Genomic DNA, 21,566 nt, shown 5'->3' with positions numbered 1-21,566 from the left:
ATCCAGCTTCGAAAAATACATTTCCTTAAAAGAACTTTCTTCTACTATATTATCCAAAACACTTATTTTAAGTTATTTGCTAAGTTTATTTATATAAAAATTAATTCATTCATATAATCAAGTAGATAATTCTTAACTACAATCCGCTTAATTCGTTAACCCTTCTTGGAATTAATACTGTTCTGAACACTCTGATTGCATAGTACTAGTCAAGTTTAATTAGCATATCCCAGCGGACGGTGGTGAACCGAGCGAACCTTCTAAAATGAAATGTAATAAAGTAGTTTGGTGTACTTAATCCATAAACAACATTGGACAGTTCAACACTTGCAGTGTAAGTTTTTATCCCATTTCGGCGGCTGCAAAAAAAAAGAAAAAACAAATGGCTACTGTCAGCATAAGTGCAACCGACGTGCTCGAGCTCTTCTGCACATTCGTTTTCATCATACAGTTCTTTTATTAAGGCTAAGAAGAATTGCTGAGCATAATTAAACTGATGCCTTGATTAAGTATGGTGCATGTGCATGGTCGTCGTCTCGATCTGGCTAATGCTTCTAAATTCTCATGATCCATGAAAAAAAAATGTTCAGGGTTGGTTGTTATTTAGGGCCAATTTTGACTTCACTTTACTATCCAAAAAAAGAGGCGCAAAGCATGCCTCAATTGTCTACTACTCCAGAAGAAGCTAGGATCGTAAATCTGCGATTTCTTGCAAAAGATCACATAAAATAAAACGCAGGCATCACAAAGAACAGTTGATTCGCGGTTCAGTCAAACCTGAAAATTCAGTCTGAATAAACTTTTTCGTCAGTGCTTTACGCATGCAATTCTACACACAACTACTCCTCCCTGCTTTCCCCATCACAAATTACTTCATAAACCGTGCCTCTTTGTTTCAGTGAAGAAGAAGAGATCATCTGCTGAGCAAGCAATGCAATAATTATGCAAAACCCTGACGCATCGTTGTCTCATCCCCTACAGCTAATCACATTCCTGACCTGTCATTATATTGCTCTACGTTTTGCGTTGTGCTTAGCTTTGTTGACCGGGGATTTTTGCTGCCCTGACCTCGCAGCTCGAATCGACAAAAGCAGAAGAGGAATCATCTCACCTACCAAGCGTTTTTATTCCTCCTAATCATTCTCCATTAGGGATAACTTGGGCAGCTTTAGCATTCGACGTGGACAGAAATCTCAAAATGCACAAGCTAAAATATCGTTTTTTTTATGGAGTATAGTTTGTTATGGTGGATTGCTTATTGTGACGTTCTTTTTTATATTTGAATAGGAATTGACAAGTGCTATTAGCAATAGTTTTATTAATAGTGTAAGGATGCTTAAACATTTTGGACTTGCTCTGAAATTTTGGGACCTAGGCGGCTAATAGAGCTGATGACTATAACTTCTAACCACCCTGCCCCTGTTGCTTCACACGGTAAACAACTGCTTTTAAAAAACAATTATTTTTCTCAAAGATTAACCAAACATCTCTTTTTAAAAAAACAAACTCTTGTATTGGACTATTGGAGCCGGCTCATCTATTTCAGCTGTTCAATTTCCAATATGGAAATTACAGGTTTTCCTTTTGCGAGGGTGAAAATTAATCAAATTACAGGTTGGAGAACTATCTTTCCAAGAAGATAGCAACCATGACTAAACTGAAACATTGCATCCTGCAACTCCAAGAGAGTACTGAAAATCTTGATGTTCTATCGTGGAACGTCGAAACTGTTTATTTGTTTTTGACGTTGGGTTTGACAATAATGACATGTTTACAGTGAAGTCGAAGCTCCTATGTAACTTGGGTGGCAAGTTCGCAATGGTAACACATGCCTTGTGTAGTCGAGGCTGTTGTGTCACTTCTACGATAAGCTCGGTGACAATACCTCACGTTGGGTTTAGGTCGTGGTAGTTTAGGTTAGATTAGTTGTTGTGGTTGTGATTTTCGCTCAGGTTTTCCTAATTAACAGTGCACTATAAGGTTTATTCGTATTTACTCTTTAAAATGTGTCACATTGTTTTTTATATAAAACATCGGCAACGAACTGACGTTTTTTTTGGGAAAAAAGGAAGAAGAGAGAAGAGCAGCGCAAAGTCTAATTGGGCTTTGTCGGTTGGGCCTAGTTATGGAGATTGAAAGATAGGCTAGAAGTAAAATTCAGAGTAGCTTTTAGCGATTCATTCATTGGGCCAAATTTTGAGTTTGGGCCCAACTATTCCTTCTATTTCCTGACAGAATAAGTCGACTTGTCGTCCCTCAACTTTAACGTCTTGACCTCCCTTATCCTCGATACCAGAAATCTTCGCCCCTAAACTATACAAAACCGTGCGTAACTTATGTCCCATGACAGTATAGACCCGTTTTTCCTGTTTTTGCTTTCATGATAGATGACCGGGCCATTTGGCAATCTGAGAGGAGATGGCGGAGGCGCCAGTGGAGGAGATCGAGGGCCGGAGCTCGCAGAGAACGACAACCAGTGCCGCGGCCCCCGTCGAACATGCTGTTCCTGGCGACATAGCAGTCTCGTCGTCCATCCAGCAAAAAGTATTTTCTATACCTAGATGCCTAGGTGTATGCATGTAATTCAAACAGTTATAAAAAATTTCATAAAATTTGATAATATAGTCCATGATAATATAAGACAATATGTAAACATGTAAGTGTAAATTCGATCGATATATAAAGAAACAAAAATAACAAATTTTATCTGCATTGTACGGGTACTATTCATTATCTGATTTTATTATTTTTATTTCTCTAGTTGTAGATCGAATTTAGTCTTGCATGTTTGTATATAAACTTATATCATCACAAACAATGTTACTAATTTTTTTCTATAACTATTTGAGTCGTATGCAAATGATAGGTGTCATGGTACTTTTGGTACTTATGTGTTGAAAATCCTTTGTCCGTCCGTCCATCCAGCCCCAGCTGTACCGCTGCTCGTGGTTCATGCTCGCTGCGGTCGCCACAGCAAGACGACGGCCAGCGCGAAGAGCTCACCCTGCACATCCGACACGCGCGCCATCGGGTGGAGGCTTTTTACTTGGTGCCGTAACAGAAATCCGCGGCGGCGCCGCGTTCGTGGTTCCTCGCCGGAATCATGGTTTACCCGCTTGTTGAGAGGAGAGCTCTCGTGGTTCACTATGGTTCGTGGCGTGGTAATTGTTGGATCGGTCGTCGAGGCTAACGGCCAACCTGTCTGATGATTCTCGCCTGTCTCGTTTAGCCTTCTTGTTCCATCCTAAATTGTGATGTTTTCTTTTGCATGGCTAGCTTGTTTGATCCTTTGGGGATTTTATGGATTAGTACGATTCTTCTTTTGGTTCTTGCGTCCCAGGAGGGATGATGGACGAGTAGGAGGCGAGCAAGGGGAGTACGTGACACGGCTTCGCCGGAAGAGAAGGTGGCGGCGGCGACCAGGAACGGCGGCGTGCTCGGTGGGGCCGCGGCGCTGTTCGTCGTCCTCCGCGAGCTCCGGCCCTCGATCTCCTCCATCGCCCGTGACCCGCGCGAAAAATTTGATAATTTGACACTTTTTTTCGTTGCCCAATTATTTAAATTGGCACTTGTGAGGATGATAAGTGGGACCATCTGAGTGAATGAAAGTGGATCATGATGTCAAATAATCAAAACTCATTTAAAGGAGTGGTAAATTATCAAATCGCTCGACGTGCGCATACCCATCCAGACATCGAGGTCTCCTCCTCTTCTAAGACCGACAAGTGGGCCCAATCATATGCCAGTTAAGAATAAACATAAAAAGATGAGGCCTATATATAATGCCATGTACCTAAGTTGTATTTTTTTTATAGTTTAAGGGTGAAGATTTCAGATATAAATCAAACTCAGCCTAAAGTTTAGGGATGGCAAGTGAACTTACAGCATCATCGTTTGGCTTATCTGCGGAATAAGCCAAACGACATATTTGCAAACGAAAAAAAAAATTATGAATAAAACTTTTATATACGTGTTTTTAGCGATCTAAAATCAAAGATCGAAAAAAACTTTAATGGAAGAACCTCAAAATTAACTCCAAATTTAAAGTTAAAAATTAAAATTTTAGCTGATAAGTGTAAGCACAAGTAAAAAGATAATGCCATTATTCCTTTGCTGACCGGAGGAAATGAAGGCCCAGGCCTCAAGTGGGCCCCAAATAGGCCGTGCGTGGTGCTGTACGTGCGGCCACGTGGGCAACTGCGTCTCCGAGCCCAATTCACGTGTCACCTTCGTCTATTTATTTTCTCACGTGATAACTAATAGGGAAATAAAATTGAAAATATACTTTTGTTTCCTTTCAATTTACAAAAATATACTTACAAAAATATATTTGCGAAAATATACCTCATCCTAGGTTAGCGGGAGCGGTACGGTAAGCACGGTCGCGCCTGCCGGTCCCGCACGGCGGTTGCGCGGAAGCGATGCAGCCCGCGGCACGAGTATGCGGGAGCGGCGGGGATGCGGGAGCACCTCGGGAGCGGCACGGTCCCACGGAACGGGCGTGCGGGAGCGGCTCGGTTCCACATTTTTTTACGGTATCAGTACTGTTCTGCACTGTTCAAACAGCGGTGCCGCCGATCCAACGTGGAACCGGCTCATGAACAGTGTCAAAACAGTGTGCATGTGCAGCTTGGCTGCCCGCTCACGCGCGGCCGGCCTGCGTGACCGCGGTGCCGCTTGGCCGGTCCGCGGTACCGAGCGTCCGTGCTGCGGGACCACCGGTCCCCGTGGAATGGTAGTGCGGGACCGCCTCGATCCCGCGTAACCACATCGGGGAATAGGTATATTTGTGCAAATTTTCGCTATATAGGTATATAAACACAAAATAATAAAAAAATATTTTTTCAATTTTCTTTCAACTAATATACGCAGTAATTAATTAAAAATAAACCAAGGAAAGTTGGAAGGTATAATTGGGTGATGCACCTCACACTTGCACCGAATAACATCACTTCAGCTAACCAAGCAATGTTTCCTTTTCAGTACCCATTTTACAAACTCACATTTACACCAAATTTTTTGACTAGTGGCGGTCGGTCACGCTTAGCGGCGGTCGATCTGGTGCTAGCCTTCTCCTGGGCTTGTGTGTTGGTGATGTCGGTGTGTGGGTGGTGATATATTTTTTCCTTTTTCCTGATTACGACCCTCCAAGGTTGTAATCTTGTAATTTTTTCCTACTCTATCAATAGAACTTCGCACCGTCTCGTGCGAGTCGTTTAAAAAAATTGGCTTGTTTCTTTTCACCCTCTCTTCAGATTTATAGATCTAGTTGTATTGTCCCGCAAAAAAAATAGATCTAGTTGTATTTAAGCTAACTCTATTTTACCAATAATAAATCTTCATGGTTTGTGTCGATGTTTGGCAATAATAAAAGGGTAGCTTAAGAAATTAACCTAAAAGAAGATGGATGAAAGGAGACAAAGGTTTAGACATGTTTCACACTTTCCCGATGAGAGGTAACACCCTAATTCCGTTTAGTGAATTGGCCATCTTCAATCTTTCTCCCCTGTCCAATGCGCGATATTATTTGAACTTCACTAGCTACAATTGTGTGGATGAAGGTAGTAGGAGTACATGAAACATTACATGAACTCACATCAAATGCTATTTGTAATGTTCAGACCTTAGTGTTCCAGCTAGTCAGTCACGGACTCACACATTATGACTATGAGTTTCAACTATACCGAACGTTTTGAGATATATACTTCCTCCGTAAAAGAATAAGTCGATTTTTCTACCTCATCAAAGTAATCTCAAAAGAATTGATTTCTAGCCCCATACCTAACATTGGCAGATCGGCTCATGAATCGAGATATATTAAATAGGCTTTATCTCTTCAATAGCCTTACCTACCTTACCTTACGTGAGAACACTACGAGTATTTATTATTAGACAAAAGTTGAACATCCAACGCAAAAAGTGACACTTCCGATGGACTCCACAATTTTTGTGTAATTGGCTGTGGACACTCGAGACAATATCTTATCACTCTCGAGAGAAAAGATGAGAGAAATTTCAAAAGAATATAAATGCTCTGGCCTTAGTCCTATGTAAGCCTGATAAGGTGTGGTAAATCACACTCGTCGCCCACGCTCCACACCCTCGATCCCCTTCCAATCTAACCCTAGGTGGTGGCGGTGGTGGCTTCGACGACGGCTGGCACGAACGGCGGCTAAATACTACTTTCGCCATTCTAAAATAATAATAATTTAGTAGGGGATGTGACTCCACATAGTATAACAAATCTGAACAGTTCTTTGTCTAGATTCGTTGTACTGGTATGGGAGATTTTTTTTTCTAGAGGGAGGGAGTATTCATTAATCATCAAGTCCTCTGGGGACGGTGGGTGCAGAAATACTCTTAAAACCGAGGTACCCAGGAGCAAAATAAAACAACCTCCACGAGACGGGAGAGATTCTCCAAGGAAACAGGCCCATTTCTGGCCACATCAAAAAACCGCTATAAATTTCGCCTGAGCCACGCGTCGCTCCCTCTCCTCTTCTCCGTTGCTGCCGCCTGCGTTTCTCCGATTTCTCCCCCCTCCGTCCTCCTCTCGCCGTCGCTGCCTCGCCTCCGGCCCGCGCCACCGGAGCCCGGCGAGGCCGCCGGGCGCGCGCCGCTCGCTCCGCCCCCGCTGGAACCTCCGACTCCGCAGCTACTCCCCCGGCGAGCGTCGCCTTTTTTGCGGCGCGCCGTCGGCCGTAGCGTTCCACCCGGGCCCGGACTTCTGGGTGAGGCCGCCTCGGGAATAATGATTTGCTCTCTTTCGCCGTCGTGTTGGGCTGTGGGGTGGGTGACGCAGGATCGCGGGTTTGAGTTGTGCGGTTTTGTTCGTGCCCGAGGGTGGTACGGACTACGGAGGTGTCAGGTTGGCGGTTGGGTGCGGCGGGGGTGGTGTTGTGTTGTGTTGTGTTTGGGGGTTGGGTTAGGGTTTGGAGCCGCTCGATTTGGGGGGAATTGGGGTTTTGGGGATTCGGCGTGGGGAATGGGAGAGCTTCGGTGCACTGAATGGGGGTTTTGCGGGGAGCTTGGGTTGATGATTTGAAGGTGGGGGGCATTGGGTGGTGAACTGGTGGTTTACCCCTAGGTGTTCTCAATCCTTCAATCGGACGTGGATTGGAGCTGAGGAATGACTACTTCATGCTGCATTCTTGTCTGCTAAAAGTGGCTACTCTGTTTCTACCATAAATTTGTGCTTGTCGACCGAACCGAAGGATGGAAATGATAAGTGTGTTTTGTGGCTGTGCATTCGGGGGCTTGTTAGTTCTTGCGGTATAGGGATATCAACACGTTGCTGCTGGATTAACGAAACATGAAGGGTGTATTGTTGACTTAGTGTTAGTGCAGCTACACCAAGTAAAAGAACTAGTTGCTCATTGGATTTATGAGTGTTGCGGTGCTGCATTTTAGTTTATATTTGTGTGGTTACATCAGATAAATGTTAACTCATCGCTGTTTAATTTTGTTGTGAAGATTAGCATCCACGTGAAGCGTTCTAAGTCGGATTGACACAAACGACAAAAGAAAATTGTATTGACTTTTTTTAACCATTTGGTGCTAAATGTGATAAACTATCATATCCCATGCAGTATTGAACTAATGTTATGAAAAATTTGACACTATATGATATGCCATATCTTCTTATAAGATATTTATGCTTTATCTGTGATTTGGCTGTTGCTAATTTAGAGCTTCCCATGAAGAAGTGAATAGTTTAAAAACTTATGGAGGTGTCTTTTGTTGAATTACAGGGATGCAATGCCTCTCTTAAAAAGGAGACCGTTCTTCTTACTGGATCCGCCAAAGGACTTGAATCCAGAGGACAAGGTGTTCCAAGTTCGGTATACCAAGGAGATATTCCGAGATTACCAGTATCCTCTTTCATGCCTTAATGGCTGCTTATTGAGTTGTCCTTTATATGAAGAATAATTTCCATTCTAATCTGATATTATGTACTTGTATTAGATTATGTTGAAGTAATATGGTTATGTCCTTGACTATTTATTAGGGAATACCTGAATAGGGTAAACCTTTATCGTGAAAGAGTTTGGACATGTAAGGTGTCTGGAAAATCAAATTTAACATATGAGGAAGCGCTGGTCTCAGAGCATCATGCTGCAGAGAAGGCTCAACAGTTGCCAAGAGAGTTAATAGCGCCTGTTCTACATATGATTCAATACAGTATGACCACCAAGCTTTTCCTAAACCTGTTACAGTTCTTGGCAGCGTTATTATGATTGCACATTTCCAGAAAATGCAATGGTTTTTTATTTCTTTATGGTGCACACTGTTGGTCTGTGTCCAAATTGATTAGTATTCTGTCTATGCATTTTCTCATTTTTCCTGTGCTATATGAAGTTTGACTGAGCTAATACTGTTTGAAAGATATATTAGGTCCGTAGTTTTCCCCTTGGGGTGTAGTGTAACACGCAGAAGGCTTTCTGTGTGACAAATCTCTCTTTTTTATAATTTTGATGAGATGTCGTCCTGTAATTGTGCGCCCATGTGGAGGTTGTTTGCCTAGTCCTCAACTTCACTATAGTTTGCAAAAGGGACAATCTGTGACTTATTGATCTACTGTATATTTAGTATCTGTACTATATTATTGGTGTTTTGAGTGGTATCACTGATGTGTATCATTAGTGTTCTTATATAGTTTTTTGAATTCTCTTCTGTGAAGGCAAGTTAATTATTCCCTTTACAATATTTTGGATTATTTGATGATTTTGATAGAGTGGAATTTCTACTACATTTGCTTCAGGCACTCTTAGCTTGACTGACCTTGTCAACAAAATATACAGTATTCTCCAAGAAGACTTTTTTGAAGGATTAGAACTAAATGGTAGAAAAGATGGTTCTGTGTCTGCTTGCAAGATCTTAAAGGTTATTATTGGCTCTGGTAACACCAAGATGTATGAGGTGGGTTGGATTGGTCAGGACAATGCAGAGACTAACACTTCAGTTCTTCAAGCCGATGATCTAGTAATTCGCAAGAAGGCACGTGCTAGTCGTAGCATGCTGAAAATATATATTAGGGAGTCAACATCACAGAATTCCCCATGGATTATACATGCAAATCTTGCAAAGAAATATGGAATACCCACTGAGCCCCCAAAAGACTTATTGGTAACCATCTTCCCTCATTTTATTTACTGTGTTCCTTATTATCTTAAACCTAAAGAAACCATGGCTTGTAGAATGGTCAAGGGTTGCCAAAACTGAGGAGAGGACTCGAGAATGGAACCACAGATGATGTCAGAAAAAAATTGAAGAAAGGTGACTTAACAGATAACCATGTCATCCTCTCAGTTCATTTGATGTTCCATACAACTACATTTTTGCCCAGCTTCTTATTGTTCACTTTTTGCATGACTATGCAGGTGAGCCAATTGATGATCTTTTATTAAGGCCTACAGCAGATGATCCCAGTCTGTCAAAAAGACGTCCACTGTCTACAGATTTCAGAGTGCCTGTAGATTCTGTTGGGGATCTACTTATGGTTTGGGACTTCTGCATGACTTACGGGAGGATTTTATGCTTGTCTCCATTTTCCCTCTCGGACCTGGAGAATGCAATCTGCCACAAAGAAAGCAACCTTGTTCTTCTTGTGGAATTACATGCTGCACTCTTCCATTTGCTCATTAAAGATGGAGGCGGGTATTTTATGTTTCTCCAGAACAAGAGAAGGAAATTAAAGGTGACTTTGCCTTATCCATCATTTAAGCATGCATATTTTTTTGTCCTTTCTTGTTAACTTGCACTATGCGTAGGTAACATTGGTCACCTGGGCTGAGTATCTATGTGATTTCTTGGAAATGACAAGTAAAGAAGAATTCTCCAGTAGTTTATCAACTGTAAGAAGGGGGCATTATGGACTTGTTCACACTGCCGTGAAGCTTAAAATTCTGCGGGAACTGGTAGATGAAGCCATAACAACTTCTGCTGTAAGACAGAATATAGATGAAAAGATTGACCAGCAACAAGCTATTGCAGCATCAAAAAGAGAGCTTGCTAGAAATAAAAAGGAAGAGCATAAGCTGGCCATGGAAGGGGTGACAGAAAAGGAAATGAGTCAGACAGATGCTGCAGAAAATGTCAACGGGAATGTAAATGGTCAGGTTGTGGAAAAAGAAGGAAAGGAGAAGAAAAACATTTATGCCAACAAGATGGGAGAGGGGAAAGTACATCCTGTGAGAACCTATACCCTTCTTCATGTGAACTTGCATATGCACGTTCATTCTTACATATGCAAATGCATGTCTCTGCTGAAGCTATCCATGACAGCAGGTGCAAGTCTTGTTGCTAATCTTTGCTTTTTCTGCATAGCAGATGTTAGAATTTCAATGGTTACTCTCATTGAGAAGAGGATGGCACTCGAGATGGGGCAATTTTCTGGTTTTCTTCATTCACTAAACACAAAAGCCATGTCCTCCCAAAGAGGATTGGATACATATTTATAGCTGCTTGTAGCAGCCATGCAGCCATGCTAGTCTAAGAGGGTGCTGTCAGCATCCCAACAAACTGTCCTAGAGCAGAGCATCCCAACAAACTGTCCTAGAGCATCTCAACAAACTGCTGTCCTAACTGTCCTAGAGCATCCAAACTGAAAGTAGAGATGCTGTCCTAGAAAGCTGAAAAGCAGGAAAAAAAGGCACCACAAGACCAAGACCAACCAGCCAAGACTTATTCCTACATTCTCCCCCTAAGTCTTGTGCGCCGTCTTGTGGGAGAGTTGAGCCATCCCGATCCGGGAGCAAAGCTCAAGGAACTTGATCCTCCCAAGGGGTTTGGTGAGCAAATCCGCAAGCTGGTCCTTGGTGTTGATGTAGCTCGCCTTGATGCTCCCTTCCTCCAAGTAGCTTCGGATGAAATGGTACCTCACTCGGATGTGCTTGCTCCGTTCGTGAAAAACGGGGTTTTTTGCCAGGGCCAGAGCGGACTTGCTATCCACCCTGAGCTCCACCGCTCCAGTATCTCTGCCGAGGAGATCACTAAGCAGTCGAGCAAGCCAGAGCGCCTGGGTCGAAGCGGCGGATGCTGCCATGTACTCGGCCTCGCAGCTGGACAGGGCCACCACCTGCTGCTTGATTGACTGCCAGCTAACGAGGCACTCGTCGAGGAAAAAGAGAATCCCGCTCGTGCTCTTGCTGGTGTCGATGTCGCCGGCGTGGTCGCTGTCGCTGTACCCGACGAAGTGTGCCTTGCCAGGACACCTCGGGTAGTAGAGACCGTGGTCGAGAGTCCCCGCAACGTAGCGGATGATCCTCTTCACAGCCTGCTGGTGCTCCGTCGTCGGTCGCTGCATGAACCGACTGACGTAGCCGACGGAGAAGGCCAAGTCCGGCCGTGTGTGGGTGAGGTAGCGAAGGCTCCCCACAAGACGTCGGTACTGTGTAGCATCCACCTCCTCCGCTGTGCTGTCGCGGCTCAGCTTCAGTCTCTCCTCCATCGGAGTGAGAGCTGGGTTGCAATCGGTGAGCCCAGCCAGCTCAACGACGCGCTTGGCGTAGGCGGTCTGTCGAAGCGTGATCCCGGAGTTGTCCTGGTGCACTTCGATCCCCAGGTAGAAGGAGAGAGGCCCCAGATCACTCATCTGGAAGGTGGCCTTCATCTCCTCCTTGAACGCCGCGACCTCTGCATCCTTGGTGCCGGTGATCACTAAGTCGTCGACGTAGACACCCACCAGCAAGGCATTTCCTCCATTGCCCCGCCGGTAGATGGCCGCCTCGTGCGGGCTTTGCTCGAAGCCCATCCCCTTGAGCGTGGAATCCAACTTGGCATTCCACGCCCTCGGTGCCTGCCGCAAGCCGTAGAGGGCCTTGTGCAGGCGTAGCACCTTGCCCTCCTTGCCGGGGATCACAAATCCCGGCGGCTGGTGCACGTAGACCTCCTCCTTCAAGTCGCCGTTTAGAAACGCCGACTTGACGTCCATGTGATGGACGCCCCAGCCTTCCTGAGCAGCCAGCGCAAGAAGGAGTCGCACGGACTCCATCCGTGCCACGGGAGCGAAGGCATCGTCGTAGTCGATCCCCTCCTGCTGCACGAAACCGCGTGCCACCAAGCGAGCCTTGTGCTTGACGATGGCTCCGGCTTCATCCCTCTTCAGCTTGAACACCCACTTAAGGGTGATCGCGCGGTGACCACGAGGGAGGTCAGCAAGCTCCCAGGTGCGGTTCTCCTGAACCGCGTCCATCTCCGACTGCATCGCGGCACGCCATGCCGCGTGTTTCTCGGCCTCTGCAAAAGACCGAGGCTCACCGTCGTCGCACGCAAGGTGCAACTGCGCCTCCAGGTTGCGAGGCACCAGTCCCGGCACCGGCTGGTCGCCGAGAAGATCCTCCATCGTACGGTACCGTAGCTGCTCGCCGTCATGGTACGCGTCGATGCGCTCCCCGTCGTGGGAGAGCGGAGTAACGAACTCCACCGGGCTGCGCTCAACACGAGCTGGCGTCGGAGTAGACGTGCCCGGAGGAGTGGCTGTTGGTGCTGGAGCGTGTGGGGACACCGGCTGGGGTGGTGTCGACGAAGAGCTCGTCGTAGTCGAAGTCGTGGCCCGAGGGTGTGTTGGTGTTGGAGTCGGTGGAGGCTCGGGGACTGGGGTAGACACGCTCGGTGAAGAAGAGCTGCCTACTCCCCCAGCTCCCTCGAAGTGGACGTACTCGATGGTGAAGTCGTCGTACGTCGGAGTCGAACCATCATCCACCGCCTTGTCCCATACCCACCCTCGCCCTTCGTCGAACACAACATCGCGCGTAATGCGCACACGCTGTGTCTCCGGGTCGAGGATGCGGTAGGCCTTCGAGCCCTCCGCGTAGCCGATGAACACCCCTGGGGTGCTCCTGTCGTCGAGCTTGCCGATGTGGCCAAGCTCCTTGGCGAACGCGAGGCAGCCGAAGACCCGCAGGTGGGAGACCGCCGGCTTGCGCCCATGCCAAGCCTCGTACGGTGTCCTGCCATCGAGGGCCTTGGTAGGCGAGCGGTTGAGGATGTAGGCGGCCGTCACCACCGCCTCCCCCCAGAAGATGGCCGGCATCCCCCTCTGCTTGAGGAGGGCCCGAGCCATCCCCACAACCGTCTGGTTGCGCCGCTCGACGACGCCGTTCTGCTGTGGGCTGTACGGCGCGGTGTAGTGGCGCTGAATGCCCTCATCAGCGCAGTACGACGCGAATTCAGCTGCCGTGAATTCGCCGCCGTTGTCGGTGCGCAGCACGCGCAGCTTGCGGCCGCACTCCGCCTCTGCAGCAGCCTGCGCATGCCTGATGGCGTCCGCAGCCTCTCCCTTGCTGCCGAGGACCATCACCCACATGTAGCGGGAGAGGTCGTCGACGAGCAGCAGGAAATAACGTCGTCCTCCTGGTGTGGCCGGTGTCACTGGGCCACACAAGTCCCCGTGCACGAGCCCGAGCCGCTCCTTGGCTCGGAAGCTCGTCTGCTGGGGAAAGGGGAGCCGCCGCTGCTTTGTCACCACGCAGACGTCGCAGAGCTGCTCCACGTGGTCAAGGCACGGCATGCCTCGCACCATCTCCTTGGCACTGAGCTGCTTCAGGGCCTCGAAGTGGAGGTGCCCGAAGCGCTCGTGCCACTGCCACGCCTCGTCGTCCCGACGAGCGGCGAGGCAAACTGGATGTGCGACCTGCGCGCTGAGGATGTAGAGTCGATTAGTGCCTCTGGTTACCTTGGCAAGAAGGCGACGACGGCGATCCCAAATCCTCATGAGTCCGTCCTCGACCAACACGCGTGAGCCGTTCTCATCCAGCTGTCCCACGCTGATGATAGAATTCCTCAACGCGGGGATGTAGTAGACTCCGGTGAGCAGCCTGTGCTCACCGGACTTGGCGGTGAAGGTGACGGAGCCAACACCCTTGATCTCCACGCCGGAGGCGTCCCCGAACTTGACGGTGCCTCGGACGCTGGAGTCGAACTCGGTGAAGAACTCCCGTCGGCCGGTCATGTGATGGGTGGCGCCGGTGTCGAGGTACCACCCATCAGCCTTGTCGTTGCTGGAGCCGTCACAGAGGGAGACGAGTACCTTCGGCTCATCAAGGTGGAGGAAAGCCGCTGCGGCCGGTGCCGCTGGAGGTAGCTCGATGCTTGCGTGAGCTAGGAGCAGAGCCGGCTCTTCCTCCTCCACCCGTGCGACGTGGGCCTGGCCGCGTCGTGGCTGTCGACAGTCTTTGGCCCAATGGCCAAGCTTGCCACAGTTGCGGCAGGTGTCGTCTCGTGCCGGCTTGTGGTTGCCGGTGGCAACGCCCTGGGCGCCTCTGCGGGCGCCACCCTCGGCACGTCTTCGCGCCCACCGTAGCTGGACACCTCCCCGCGCCTTGCGCGGCTTATGGCCGCCTGTCGGGGAAGATGACTCCCCCTTCCTCCTGTCACCCTGAGAGGCCTCCCACTGCTCCCGAGTGAGATGGAGCTTCCCGCCGATGGTGATGGGCCCCGAGAGAGGCCGTGGCTCATCACCATCGACGACCTTGAGGCGACCTAACGCCTCCTCGATCGACATCGTGGAGAGGTCCAGCAGAGATTCAATCGAGCGAGCGATCTGCCTGTACTTCTCAGGGACGCAGCGGAAGAGCTTCTCGACAGCTCTCTCCTCGTCGTAGGTGTCGTCGCCGTACTGCACCATTTTCTGCAAGAGAGTGTTGAGACGGAGAGCAAAGTCATCAACATCCTCACCTGGCTTGAAGGCCAGGTTCTCCCACTCCTTGCGGAGTGCCTGCAGTGTGGACTTGCGGGCGCGGTCGCTGCCGATGCGTGCCGCAGCGATGGCGTCCCAGGCCTCCTTGGCAGTCCGCTTCTGGGAAAGCGAGAACTGCATCTCGGGCGGAACTGCAGCGATGAGGGCATCCAGTGCCCGCCGATCCTCGTCGTAGTCGACGTCACCGTACCGGACTGCCTCCCACATGTGCCGCACCTGGAGCCTCACCCTCATCACCGCGGCCCACTCGATGTAGTTGGTTTTGGTGAGGGTAGGCCACCCACCGCCGGGACCAAAATCCCTGACCACCGTCTGGACGCCGTGGTGACCATGGCGCCGGTCAGGGGAGAGGGAGCCGTGCCGCCTGCGAGGGCCGCGTGCGGGCTCCGGGCTGCCGCCGGCACGCCCGCGCCCGTCTGGGTTCCCGTCGGCGGGCGCACGATCCCTTGGGCCGCCGCCGCCGCCGTGGAGGTGGGCTGCTGCCCACCGCTCTGCTCGCTCCCGTGCCCTTCCTCTTGCCAGCTCCTCAAGCTCCCTGTCAGCGGTGATGTCGCCGGCGATGGAGCCGTTGATGCTGCTGCGCAAGGTCTCAACCTCTACCTCCGCCGCACGTGCCGCATCTTCCGCCGCCTCCGCCTCCGCCTCCGCCCTGGCTGCTGCCAACTCCGCTGCCGCCAGTCTGGCCGCCCTCGCTGCTGCTGCAGCGGTCTGAGCCGTTGCTCGCCTGCGCTCTTCTGCTGCGGCGAGCTCGGCGTCCTGCTGACGCCGAGTGCTCGAGGCGACCGAACGCCGAGACCGAGCGTCGGACATGGCGCACCTCCGGGGGGCTGCTGTGTGGAGAGGGGGAAGGGAAAGGGGAAGGAGGGGCAACCGGTGCTGCTGCTGCTGCTGCTGGCTGAGAGCTCAACCGAGCTTGGGAAGGGGTGGAACAAGAGATGTTTATGGTTACTCTCATTGAGAAGAGGATGGCACTCGAGATGGGGCAATTTTCTGGTTTTCTTCATTCACTAAACACAAAAGCCATGTCCTCCCAAAGAGGATTGGATACATATTTATAGCTGCTTGTAGCAGCCATGCAGCCATGCTAGTCTAAGAGGGTGCTGTCAGCATCCCAACAAACTGTCCTAGAGCAGAGCATCCCAACAAACTGTCCTAGAGCATCTCAACAAACTGCTGTCCTAACTGTCCTAGAGCATCCAAACTGAAAGTAGAGATGCTGTCCTAGAAAGCTGAAAAGCAGGAAAAAAAGGCACCACAAGACCAAGACCAACCAGCCAAGACTTATTCCTACAGCAGAGGCACCTTGGAACAGAAATGGAGAAACAATCTGTACAAAGCAATTCCCTTGGAAAAGACAGGTACTACAACAGATATTGGTTTTTTAGGCATGAAGGACGACTTTTTGTCGAAAGTGCAGATTCCAAAGAATGGGGTTACTACAGCACTAAGGAAGAGGTGATCACTTTGCAAACTTTGGGAATCCCTATGTTTTATTTTCTGGCTAACAGTTCTGTTTCAATTTGTAATCCACAGCTTGATGCGCTTATTGGATCGTTAAATGTTAAAGGCATAAGGGAGAGAGCACTGAAACGGCAGCTTGATAAGTTCTATAATACGATAAGGTACTCAATTTTCATTCAAAGAAAAAAATATAAGATAATTCACTCATTGCTGTAGTTGGGTACTTTTTACATGTTTGATGGTTGCTTCTGTTAATTTTTGGAAGTGACAGATTAGCTGGAAAGAAGTTAATCATCCCATGTCAATTTTTTGAAGGCCTACATCTAATTTTTTTAAAAAACAAAATGTTATTTAATGTAGATAATGGTCCAGAATGGTCTTTACTGGTGGAACATTCAGTTCAAGGCCTAAATAACACACCGTAGCCTCCATTTTTCACTGAATGGATGCGCTATACTTGCTAGACATGATCGAAGCTCCTAAAAATAGATCTTGAAAGATTAATCATTGAGTGTAGGTTTTTTGAGACCTGTTTGCCTTACAGTTGCAGTCTTTATTTGTACAAGTAAAATGTTCTTTGTGTGTTTCTCAAACATGAAGGAAACCTTAAGCATGGGCACCATATGCTCTCATGTTACTTTTCAGCCTGTGGGCATTGGACACTTATGGTAAACTCTTTGCTCTGTTTGTTTAGCAATTGACCTTTGTGTTGGCCGATGTAGCAATGCTCTGGAAAAAAGAACGAAGGACGTCACCCAGAAAATGCTACTCCAAGAGGCTGCACTGCGGCGATCCTCTCGTGTACAGGCCCAACCAAGGGATAACCCTTCGATGTTATTCCTCAAGTATGTCAACAAATGGAAGGAAAACTGAGCTCTTACTGGTTGATATGATACTTGATAGGTTGACATCTTCTTTTTCTTTTTTACTCCCTACCCTTTGAACCCTTGTAGCGGTTTGTTTTGGGTCCTTGATAGCTGTTGATACACCAAAAGAGGAAACCTGTCATTTAGACATAGTCGGCTTAGGCGAGCTGCTTGAAGGAAAGATCGCATTCGAGTGGACTCATGCTGCTATAAGCTGATGATCCCATATCCATTTTGGAGGATTGGGTAACTGAGAGTTGTTAAGCAGTAGAAATCCTCTGTATAGTGAAGAGAGTGCAGAGGTCCATCCGTTGTATGGAACTATGGATATGATTGTTCCGCCTTGTCGAGTTCCATGAATCTATACCATTACCTGTTTATTATCAACTGTTCTGTTTTGTTGTCTCGTTATTATGTTTTGTTTTAATGAGAAAATTAGGCTCTAATCTTCATATTCTGTTTTATCGTGAGAAGTTGGTTTTGTTCTTGCATTTGTACTTTTTTTAAGGGTCCACGGGAGATATTGGAGGAACAGGTATCTACTAAATCCTAATGTAGTATATTTCTGTAAGAGTTAATCACATCTATATGATCTTAGAAAAAAAATAAGAGGATTTCTGGTGAATGCCAACCAAATTTCAACCACCCCACTGCACAACCGATCGAAATTTTTACATCACAATATTTAAATTTAAATATTCACATTATTTCAGTTCCCAGAGCAAATACATTACACCAGATTTAACTTACACCCAGGTGCAATTGAGCACATCTAACCACCGACTAAATTCTGGAGTGAGGGTCATCCATATTAGCCCTGCACCCAGAATCGACACACTGAAATTTAATTAGCCTACCAATCAACACCTATGTAAATTCATGTACAAAATGCCCAATATTTCCTACCCATATAAATTTACATTCCATAATCCGTATTGTAATATACATTAACAAAACTACACAAACCCTATTCTGCTAATCACAAGGCAAGCGCCTTGTACCATTGTCCATGGACCTTCTCTGATATGACTGCCATATTTATCAGCATCTCCCCGGCCTTGACAACCCTGTCGGCGAGCTTCGCCGCGGCGAGGCGTCGCAGCGGCGCTTCGGCCAGCTTCTTGCCCTTGACGCCGCCGCCGCCGAGGACGACGCCGCGGAACGCGCAGTAGACCGTACGGGACACCTTGCCGAAGACGACGTCGCCGGCCTGGAGGCTCTTGAGGAGCATCTTGGTCGCGAGCTCCGCCGTGGCCTGAGCCTGCTTCTCCGGCAGAGAGAGAGAGCCGACCGTCGCCAGAGAGCTCGCCATCGCCTCCACGATCTCCTCCGTCGAAGCGTCGGGGTTGCTGTCGAGGAGCTTCACGAGAGCGTCGTAGAGCTCCGAGATGGCGTTCTGCAGCTCCGGAGCAGCGACCTTCGACACCAGAACTTGATGCAGGACGAGAATGCTGGAACAGACAGACATGGTAGATTGATTTCAGTTATCACATGCATCAAGTATAAAAATCAGTTGTTCTGAATCGACAGATTTAGTTCAAAAGTTCAAGGTGGAGAATATTTATTTACCTCGTCGCGATCACAATCACCTTCTGAAACTGATCTTGCACAGCCCTCAACCTCGGCAGATTAATTTGGAAGGTCTCAGGGGTTGACTGCATGTTCAGGCCCTCCACATTGCTGATAAGTTGCAACAAGCCAACCCTTGTCAGCTTGTCGATCTTCTCACCCTTGCATTCTGGGAGACCAGAACCGCTAGCTGCGGACGAAGAAGCCTGAGCCATTGGAGCACCGTGACCAGCTCGAAGTGCCGGAACAACAACGCGTTGAGCCTGACAAGACGGGTTAAAATTCAGTGTCAGTCAGAGAAAAACTTAAGACTGCTGCCTATGCTAATACAACCGTAAAAATTGTTGTGATCGTAGAGAGACTTACATGATCTGCTGGCAAAGCTTGGAGAGACTCCAAATGTGAGCTCCACTCTTGTTCCACGATGCTCTTCGTTGCCGAAACCCACTGCTTAGTTATAGGGAGAGACGCTGATGCATTAGCAGGAGGTCCATAGCGATCCGCGAAAGCCTTCTGCAGGTACTCCACTCCGGCAGAGCCTTTTATGATTGGTTGCATGAGCTGGATGCGAGCCTTGCTAACTTCAGATTGCAGTTGCTGTTAAATCACAGAAAAAATGTTAGGAAAACACGGCGCAAAGTAAGTGCAATCTATGTCAGGACTAAGTCAAGGTGTTAACATTGAACAAACCTTTATTTCTTCGAGAGTGAAACGCAGGCCCTTGATGACAGCAATGACAAAGGAGCTGATGCCATTGTCATTAACTTCGGAACTTGCAGCCAACTCGTTCAATAATTTCTCATGACTCCTCTTCATGTCATCTTCCTTTGCAGGGGCAGATAGTTTCCTGATCATATCCAGGGAGTAGTGCATAATCTGCCCCAGATATCGCGTGTCCTGGGAGCCTGACTCGAGCACCTTTCATCCAAAAAAAAAATAACAACATTAATTCAAAATATACTGGGTTTAACAAAAGCAAATTAATACTAACTATTTTATTTTGTCAAGACCACCGATTCCTTACCTGTGACAAAATTTCGAGGTCAATGTTCTCGAGGATTTCCTCCTTCAACTCCTTGGAAGCCAACTCATGTAATGAATCCCTGACTTCCTTCACGAGGTTAATTAGTTGGGTATAATCTGGTTTGTCCCCTTTCATCGAATCAGTAACCAGATCCCAAAACGCTTTCTCCATCGTCGATTTCACTTTGGCCTGAAACTCCTTCTCCGCGGAACTGACGTTATCAGAGTTGCCACCAAAAGAAACATCGTCCTCGTGAAGCATCTCATTGAGCATTTGCTCATTGTCCGTCGGCTGTTTCATCAGAGATGAACTGCTTGGCGATGAAGCAGCTCCAGGCAAAGATTGGGCAGTGAAGCTCGATCCAGACGAACCAATGCTCAAAGGAGTAGATACGTTTGCAACTGATGCAGCTAATGGGTTTCCGTTCTCCTTCGCCTCAAAGAACTTTGACCTTGTGTCCGAAAGAGCAGAGTTCATCCGCTCGATGCCTGCATCGCCACTCAGTTGATGAACCTTCTCTCGTAACAGCTTCTGATCATCAGCAACCTGTTTCTGAATCGCCTTCATATCATGAGAGAGGCCATTATGTGACTGCCCATCTGAACTTAGCTTGCACGTCTGCATCATCGACAGCTCAAGCTTGCACGCAGCCCGGACAAGATCGTCCTCCAGCGATTTCGCATCCTTCAGTTTCCACACCACAAAGCAGTAGAGGTAAGCGCACCATGCTCTATCGAAATCGGCCAGCTGAGCACTGAACATTTTCTGACCGGCAGCAGCATCAGTCGATTGCTTCTCAAGCACAGTCTTAACCAATAGCTCAAACTCCTTGACAAAGCTTCCTGCTGAATCCATAAGTAGCTTCTCCTTCTCCCCTTGTCCACTCAACACTGCACCCGGATGAGCCAGGATCATGTAGGAGCAGAGGACTACCCTCAGCGAGTATCGAGACGCGCTAGCAGCAGCAGCAGGTGGTGGTGTCTTCTTCTTCTTTGGAGATCCAAGGTGTTTCAGGAGGTGATCGATGTTTATGACCGGCGATGAAAGAAGAGGCAAGAGTTTCTCGAACCGGTCGAGCACCGCCTTGGTGGCCTGGAGCGTCGCCGGAGACTGCATCAGCGTGGCCAGGTTTTCGAACGGCATGGATTTGACGGACGTCTCGTTGATCCCCAGGGCGTCGTAGGCTCGGACCGCCGGTAGCTCCATCGCCGCCACCGCCATCTCTCCCTCCCTCGCGCGCCGATCGACGAGACGACGATGGTGGCGACGAATCTCGCGCGCGCGCAAGCAAACTCGCTTCCTTCGCTGCTTTACTGTTCCTCTCCTCTCCTCGACTTCTTCTTGGTTTTTCTCTCTCTCCCTCGAGAGAGAAGAAGTTGGGTTTGTTGTGTTACGCTTTCCTCTGTCGTTTGAGGTGGCAATATATACACAGCGGGTGTGGGGGGAGTATTCGGAAACGGATTGGGAATCCCAAGGCGGATCGGACGGCGAGGAGGGGGGTCCGAGACGGAGATGGAGGACGCGGGGAGGCCCTATTTTTCCGGGTTTTTTTTTCTTTTCTCGGTTTCCTCTCGGTATTTTTTTTCTCTTTTTTCGGTTTTTTAATACGTGTGTACGTACGCTTTTTTTTGGGTTTTTTCTCTCCTTTTTTACTATTTTTTAATATGTGCATCTACAAAGATTGTATAGGTACGTAGTATCTCACACATTTACATAGTTTGTAGTTTTTTTATTGGTTTTTAATACATATGTAAAGTTTGTATATGTACGTTTACAAAGTTTATATACGTGTATATATTTTTTATTCACTAAAAATGTATACATATAAAAAATTAAATATATCTATATTTTTTATATACAGTGTATGTACTCCCTCTTCTCATTGGATATCCATTAGTTGATTATGAATAGTTAGATTAAAAGAGAAAAATAAATTACTGTTCCCTTC

At 47.8% G+C, this 21,566-nt stretch overlaps 2 protein-coding genes across 3 annotated transcripts; one reads left to right on the top strand and one right to left on the bottom strand.

Moving 5' to 3' along the window:
• The first annotated feature begins 6,493 nt into the window (after positions 1 to 6,493).
• LOC4335924 (uncharacterized) lies at positions 6,494 to 17,412 on the top strand. Of its 2 annotated transcripts, none has more exons than XR_010740854.1 (10): positions 6,494 to 6,731; positions 7,752 to 7,871; positions 8,009 to 8,181; positions 8,762 to 9,126; positions 9,198 to 9,276; positions 9,381 to 9,697; positions 9,771 to 10,190; positions 10,330 to 16,153; positions 16,232 to 16,320; positions 16,882 to 17,412. XR_010740854.1 is itself a non-coding variant. In XM_015781184.3 (10 exons), exons 2-10 carry the CDS (start codon positions 7,759 to 7,761, stop codon positions 17,030 to 17,032), a joined length of 1,866 nt encoding a protein of 621 aa, XP_015636670.1. In that variant the 5' UTR covers positions 6,494 to 6,731; positions 7,752 to 7,758; the 3' UTR covers positions 17,033 to 17,412. The 2 variants fall into 2 exon arrangements, 1 of the variants encoding a protein (XP_015636670.1); XM_015781184.3 differs by having other exon boundaries at positions 15,995 to 16,153.
• On the bottom strand, positions 16,927 to 20,981 carry LOC4335923 (uncharacterized). The gene is made up of 5 exons (XM_015779150.3): positions 19,619 to 20,981; positions 19,285 to 19,512; positions 18,961 to 19,191; positions 18,595 to 18,857; positions 16,927 to 18,476 (listed from the first exon to the last, which is right to left on the bottom strand). Exons 1-5 carry the CDS (start codon positions 20,837 to 20,839, stop codon positions 18,005 to 18,007), a joined length of 2,415 nt encoding a protein of 804 aa, XP_015634636.1. The 5' UTR covers positions 20,840 to 20,981; the 3' UTR covers positions 16,927 to 18,004.
• Between the last annotated feature and the right edge of the window lie 585 nt (positions 20,982 to 21,566).

Source organism: Oryza sativa, chromosome 4 (assembly GCF_034140825.1).
Source record: "Oryza sativa Japonica Group chromosome 4, ASM3414082v1".
Classification (NCBI taxonomy): Eukaryota; Viridiplantae; Streptophyta; class Magnoliopsida; order Poales; family Poaceae; genus Oryza; species Oryza sativa.
The sequence above is the reverse complement of the archived record's forward strand: the minus strand, read 5'-3'. Positions and strand labels throughout refer to the sequence as shown.